The 7500-nt window shown below is 42.3% G+C and overlaps 1 protein-coding gene across 8 annotated transcripts in view; it reads right to left on the bottom strand.

Annotated features, from left to right (window-relative positions):
- LOC138013383 (uncharacterized) overlaps positions 1-7500 on the bottom strand; it is a 103573-nt gene that overhangs the window by 6994 nt on the left and 89079 nt on the right. For all 8 annotated transcript variants that reach the window (XR_011125213.1, XR_011125214.1, XM_068860441.1 and 5 more), the window contains 2 exons: positions 5911-6003; positions 3979-4074 (listed from right to left, as the gene is read on the bottom strand). Coding sequence is in view for 6 of the 8 variants with exons in the window: in XM_068860441.1 (XP_068716542.1) it covers positions 3979-4074; positions 5911-6003 (189 nt within the window). In the remaining 2 variants the exon portion in view is untranslated. The remainder of the gene's footprint in view (positions 1-3978; positions 4075-5910; positions 6004-7500) is intronic.

The following is a 7500-nucleotide window of genomic DNA, read 5'->3' as shown; positions in this document are numbered from 1 at the left end:
GCCGCACGATCATTTTGGTTCTTTTAACCAATAATATTACTGCTTTTTGGCGTTGTCGTTGCCGTAGCCATCGCCGTTTCTTAAACTCCCTATTTTAAGCAAGGGCAACGACGACGGCTACAGGCTCGTTTTCACTACCGACGGAGTCGGAGTCGTAGTCGGAGTTATAGTCGGAGTCATAAGGTCGACGGAATCGGAGTCGGAAGAATCAGAACGTTCCATTTTCTTCCGACTCCGCTTATGACTCCGTCGCTTATGATCCAGTGAAAACTAAATTGTCGGAGTCGGAAGCAGAAGCGGAGGAACCAACCAATCGCAATGCTTGGAATCGAGCATTGTGATTGGTTTATTCTTCCGTTCCCATTTTCTTCCGACTCCGCTTATGACTCCGTCGCTTATGATCCAATGAAAACTAAATTGTCGGAGTCGGAAGCAGAAGCGGAAGAACCAACCAATCACAATGCTTGGAATCGAGCATTGCGATTGGTTTATTCTTCCGCTTTTGCTTCCGACTCTGACAATGCAGTTTTCACTGGATCATAAGCGACGGAGTCATAAGCGGAATCGGTGTTCTGCTTCCGACTCCGACAGTTTGATTTTCACTAGATCGTATCGCCCTGCGCTTCTGATTACGACTCCGACTCCGACTCCGACTCCGTCGCTAGTGAAAACCAGCGTTACCAGAACATTACCTAGAAATATGATTTACCGTTATTGTAATAATTTTGCCATTACTCTCAGTCGTTAGGCGTGGAAAGTGTGCATGAACATTCCAGGAATACAATTGGTATGAACGGTGTGGACGTTTGAATAGAACATTGAAAGCTCGTGTCCACCTCAAACTCATTTCACGTCGATGTCAGGACGAGAAGAGCGAGGAAATGTACCAAAATGTGACACGCACGTGCGGGGCACACAGAGCTGTTGTGTTTGCTCATTAGAGCCCCCGCTAAACGTTTCAAGATTGGTTGCGGCCAAACTTGAGAGAAACATAGTGTAACACTGGTGTTGACACTCACCTCTCTAATGTTTTGAATGCCGAGGGGAACACTAAACAACAGAACTTGATTTAACACTAGTGTTAACTCCCTAATGCGACCGCAACTATCGTCAGAAGAACACGTCCCAAAATAACGCTTCTAACAATTGGTTGTGGTCAAACTTGAGAGAAACACCGTGAGTGTGACACTGGTGTTGACCCTACTGCAGTGTCAACTCTCTGGTGTTTTGAATTCCTAGGGAACACTGAACAATAGAATTTGATTTAACACTAGTGTTTTACTGTTAACTCCCTAATGCGACCGCAACCAATGTTGGATACGCATATAACATTGTTAGAAATACCACCTCGCCATTTTGGATTGCTCTTGGTTCTCGGATTGGAGACTGGACCCTCAACTCTGATTGGTCTTTGTAACACGACATTAGGGACCTTAAGATTCTAGGACGAGAACGAGTACGAGATTTGACTGCCCGTTTTTGGCGAAAATACTTAGAAGATTCATAACACGGACGATTAATCTTACTCTTTGTTAGCAGTGTAGGTTGATCAGTTATTCTTATTGCTGGTAACTTAGCTGTTTTGCCGATCGAAAAATGCTAAAACTGCTACCGCGTTGTTGACTTGTTTCAACACGACGACATTCTTGCAAAATCTCGTCCTAAAATGACGACGGTATCACGTTTTTCCCGCCAAAATGACGCTGGTTTGTGCGCGCTCACTGTTGTTCTATGAGAAAATCTTGTACTCGTAGTCGTTCTCATCCTAGAATTTAAAGCTCTCTATTGTTGAAAGGGCGGCTACAAGCGTCAACATTTGTTGTATGTTGGACAAAATGGTTGCGATCACACTTGAAAGAAACACAGCTGTAACACCAGTGTTGACCGCAACACTCTAGTGTCAACTCTCCCTTGGGGAGCACTGAACAATATAACTTAATTTAACACTAGTGCTAATTCCCTAATGCGACGGCAACCATTGCTTGATCGAAGTCAAAACATTTTCCAGACAAAAAAATGTTGAAAACCCGTCATCAAACATGCATGCTACACGTTCTAATATTGTTGATCCAACAAATGTTTCATAACAATGTTTGAACGTGTAGATGAAGCTTAAAAGCATTTTGCAGTGAATTCGCCCTTGTCACACGGCGGCCATATTGTCCCGGGGGACCAACAGAGCTTTGTTTTACCACGCCAAACCTCGCAGTGGAAACCATGGCGGTGAGGCTTGACGTGGTAAAACAAAGCTTTTTTGGTCTCCCGTGACAATATGGCCGCCGTGTAACAAGGGCGAATTGTCGCCCTTGCTTATGCCCCCTTCTATCACTCAAACTGGCCTTGCCAGTTGTCCGCCGGCTCTGATGTTTTACAAAGTGAAAGCAAGTTCTCTCTTCCTAAAACAACCTCAAACCTCATTTTGTGTTTCCAGTGCATCAGGCAATTGAAATCCCTTTGCCCAATGACCCTGGTCGCACAGCTATCTTGTTAATTCCCCCCACCCTCCCCCCATTCCCACGGACGACACATCGTTAAATGTGTGTTAAATCCAGGCATTGGCCGCTATGCCCCGGGGGTCGGGGAGTTGCCGTTTCAAATGATTGATGTACATAACTCTTCTGAACCCTAACATACGATATATTCATGATTAAATTTAATTAAAATGTATATATAGAGCATCATACTCCACTAACTGTCCATGGAGCTTTACGATACTACGTAACTCTATTACAAATCAAATGTGTCGTTGAAGAAAATAAGCCTTCAGCTTAGTTTTAAATCCGGTTACTGGTGATGAATGCCTAATATCAAATGGTAATTTGTCCAAAGCTTCGGTCCAACTTCAGAGTATGCCTATGGTATTAGACGTTTTTCGTAAATATAAAAAAAAAATACTAATGAACAATGACATAAATGATGTGTCCATCTGGCCCCAGTTGTTGAAAGGATGGCCATAACTTTATTCAGTGGGCGTTTTCCATTTACACAAAATTTCCGGAAATTTTGGTGGAAATTTCCATCAGGTGAAAAACGTGTTCCATTTAACTGAGGTCTGTTCGCCGCCCATTGATTGCGATTTTGCGCGCCAAAATTTAAAAATGTGGCCGTGAATAGCTTGGAAGTGGTAAGACCTTTCAAAAGTTGTAAATGGAACACACACTTCCATCGGAAAGTTTCCAACGGGAAAACAGGACTACCTTTTCAGAAGTTCCGTTTATTCCGGAAATTTTCCAGTGGAACGAACCAAAAACGTGTGTTCCATTTTCCATCCCAACCGGAATTTCCGGAATTTCTTGGTAAATGGAAAACGCCCAGTGGCTAAGTCGCTAGCTACGGTGTAAAATATCCTTCGCGTTTAACACTGTCAAAAGTTTTCAAACACCCCTTTACTTAAATGTGCTTAGATCGTGCATAGTTAACAATTATTCTACGGGGGTGCGCTGGATATGAAGTGATACATAACTCGCGCGCCGAGTTGGTTATAATCATTTTATATCCAGCAAGCTCGAGTAGAATAAGTGTTTTATTAAAAATTCCAAGATCAACAACTGTTCTTTGGTGTTCCCGGGGGTAGTATTGTCGACTAAAGCATAGATTTCTGCCTCGGTCAATTCCGGTCCAAAACGGCTTTTGTTGGCCATTTTTTCTCTGAGCAGCAAAAATGCTTTCAGCTCGCTTTATTGCTGACGCATTCCTTGACCATATTAGGTACAGCAGGTATATGAACTGATAGCCTGCGTCCGGCGAGCCAATGAAAATGCTGGAAATCTGATATCCGTAGTTCAGTTTTTCGTAATCACAGTTATACGCGAGCGTCGGTTGTTCAAACTGATGTGGATAACGCTATACACCGGATAAATCATTATTCAACGGATGAACACCAACAAAACCGATCGATTTATCCAGTGGATAGCACTATCCACCCTTCGAAAACTGGGGCCTGGGGCCTGGCTATCAACAACTTGGGAAAACATCTACCTTGTAGGCACTGGTTTCCAGTGAAACCTTTCGCGCAACGACAATTGTTCGGTCCGACACACACTCCACCATTACGACATGGAGGACTACAGGAGGCTGAAAACGAAAAGCGAAAGAACAGACAAAATTGATAAGATGAAATCGGGTATAATTCACAATCAGGAGTGGAAATGACTAGAGCGTTTCTGTATCATTTTGCGGTCTGGCCCCAGCACAGTCACAAATGGACTAATTTTTAAATTCACTTTACGCGCGAAAACAAACAAAGGGCCGCCACTTTAACCAATCAGGAGGAACCACGTCACGCGTGACTGTTTCTGCCATGTTTTTTCCCCTGGGACATAACAAGTCATTTTCGCGGGAACGGTATTCTAAAAATAGACTCATTTGTGGCTGTGCTGGGGAGCCCACCTATGCCATAAGAACACTCTTATCTAGTTCATTCTCGTCAAGACCGTACTGCGCGCAACTACACTATTGCGTTTCTTTGTGACGAAACTACAGCAATAGAAATTACTGCCAAAAAAATTGTAGACCCAAAAAAAGTAAGAAGCCTTGGCGTGCACGTTTTAAGGCCCATATTCACCCCAGTCTTTGCGCCCCGTGGCTGAATTTCGTGTAACACGAAATTATCCTAATAGCTGACGTGTTTTTTCCCGCGTGATTCGTCTGAGTGCATTCAACCAATCAGATCACGCAATTGGACAAGCCGTCATTTGAAAACAAAAAAACCCCAAAAAAACAACCGCAATGACTTCTGGGTGAATGTGGGCCTTTGAGATCACTTGAGTGACTTTTTTCAATGCCAAGGGTGAGAATTAATTATTGATTATTATTAATTGTGGTTTTGATTACTTAAGCTGTAAATGAATATCTGGTTTTGTGCGAAAATCGATATAAGAGAAGAGAATGCGAGCTAAGTAAGAGAGGTATTACGAGGTAACCCTCATACTTGGCCCAATTCGGGTCCGATTCCAGTCTTTAAGTCCCGTTCATTAGCGGTAAGCTTAAAGTTCTTGACGTGGAAAGCTTCAAGGAACCTGTAATTATGACCAATTGAGATTGGAAGCAATTATCTCATAGCTGTTGTGAACTCTAATTGAGCCGAAATATTGTAAGCTTCAACCATCTTGTAATAAAGGCCTGGGCAAACAGCCTCAACATCTGTTGGATTTTTTTGAACAGCGATATTGAAACAGTGTGCCCACCACCCCCTCTTAACCTTGCTGAAATATGTTGAATCGAAGTTGAATCGATGTTGAAAGAAATTAAAAGCGTTTAAACATTGCTGCAACAACCATTCAACATTTCTTTTGTTATCGCAAATGTTGAATGAAGTTGAAGCTGTTCGCCCTCCCCCCTCCTCCCTCTTTCGGCATTGTTGAGTATGCGCATGCGCACTAATCGGTATCTTAATGACGTATCTATAGTAATAACCACGGCTGCAGCCTGGGATTGATGTTGAATCAAATGTTGAATGAAGTTGAAGTCGTTTGCCTCCCTCCCCCCCCTCCCCACCCTCTTTCAACATTGGTTGGTATGCACGTGCGCACTAATCGGTCTCTCAATGACGTATCATGATCGTATCCATAGTAACAGCCGCAGCTGCACCCTGGAACTGAATCCAAGGCCGCTCGTGAAGCTTTATTGAATCAAATGTTGATGACCACCCCAGCAGTCAACAATCAACATCGTTAAACAAAATCGAACAGATGTGCAAGCACATGTTGAAGCCCTTTGGTTTCTACATGATATCAATTCTCGGCTTTGCTTTTTTCATTTTGTACTCTCCTAGTTATGGAGTTCTTACAAGGGGTAAAGTACCAGATGAAGTGAACAGGGTCAATAACAACAACAACAACAACAACAACACGAAATGGAAATCGATTAAAGAAAATTGACATTTTCCAACATGAATTGTTTGATACTCACGTCTACAGTAAGGCGCAAGGAACCCACGCGGACAATGACAGACATTTGGACGAACACATCTGCCGCCATACTGGCAAGGCGGACTGCATAATACTGCGAAAAGGAAAAGCAGAAGTTGAACAATACAATACCATGTGTACTTAATTGACCACTCCACATAGGGGCTCTTCAAGGCCAATGAAACACGATCAACGAAACGATAGAACTCAACAACAACAACAAGAACAACAACTGTTAATAATCCCAGCTGGCCGGAGGAAAACCAGTCGGTTATTTAGAAGTGCGGCCGAAAAGTTGAACCATGGACTACCAGGAACAGATTCAATGAGAGTTCAGAACGAGTCTTAAAGCCAGGAACCCCGGACCTCATAGCAAGCATCCTAACCACTGGGCCGCACTGCTGCCTTTTAAGGACGGTGCCTACTATTGTTATTGCGCATACGTTCTGCGCATCTCCAGATACTCAGATTTCCTATCGCCGATGCTTACTAATACAGAGATATTTTCGCGCGGTTTAAAACTATCCGGAGAAAGTAGATCTTAGTAAGTACTCTTGGTACCCAAAAAGAAAATCGAGGGTAACCATGCATGTTTGAGAGATAACTAAGCTTCAATTTGGGAAAGAACGCCATATATTGCTTTGTATTTTAAAGCTTTTTACAAATATTATTCATGAATTATCTTTGAAAAATGTGTGGTTACCCCCAATTTTCTTTTTGGATTTCAATAAGATCTACATTTCCTGCATAATCACACACCGGGGCAAAAATATCTTTAATTAGTAGGCACCGTCCTCAACGAACATAATTACAAAAATAAAGCAGATATCTATAAGAAAGCAATCAAGTTGTTGACCATGTGCTCATCGACGATGTTTGTTGGCAGCACGGAGTTTGTTCTAAAAAAAATGGAGTTCATCATTTTTTACTTCGGTGGTGTGTTACACCAGGAACGAGTCACCTGCTGACCAGAAAACCGGTTTAATTAACCCTTTGACTCCCAAAAGTGATTGATGTACATTTTCTCCTCACAAGTTCAATATATTATTAAGCAGACTGGTGAGGAGAATAAAGAAAGTTATCCCCCAAGTTTCGTTTGTCTGGACATCATCAAATTACCATAACTGACATAAAAGTAATGTATGGCAGTCAGTAAGGAGAATTTACATTCAGTTCTTGGGAGTAAAGGATAAACTGTTGATGTACATAAAAGATCCCCCGACGCCGCTGTGAGAAATGAACTCAGTGGCGATTGATAGAGGCTTCCGAAAAGTACAGATTCTTCCGATAACGAACAACAATTTGTTTATTTTGTAAAGAGACTCATTGTAGGGAAGATATCGTTGACGTCACCTATTGTCATTAATGTGCCAACCAGAGTCTAATTGGCAATCGAAACAAAGGGTCTTTTGTTCCTGTGGTTGGCACATTTGAATAACAAAAGCAACGTTTGCAAAATGATATTTTTCCTATATGAAAAACATGTTTGAACTGCGAAAAAAATATGTTTTAGATCCCGTTCAAACCTGCATTTTTCAGGTTTCCCTCAAGTTACAGCTTAAGTAACGTTCCTAACTACGACCACCTAAAA

This window comes from Montipora foliosa, chromosome 8, assembly GCF_036669935.1.
Source record: "Montipora foliosa isolate CH-2021 chromosome 8, ASM3666993v2, whole genome shotgun sequence".
NCBI classification, from domain to species: Eukaryota; Metazoa; Cnidaria; class Anthozoa; order Scleractinia; family Acroporidae; genus Montipora; species Montipora foliosa.
This window is presented reverse-complemented; position numbering and strand designations above follow the sequence as displayed.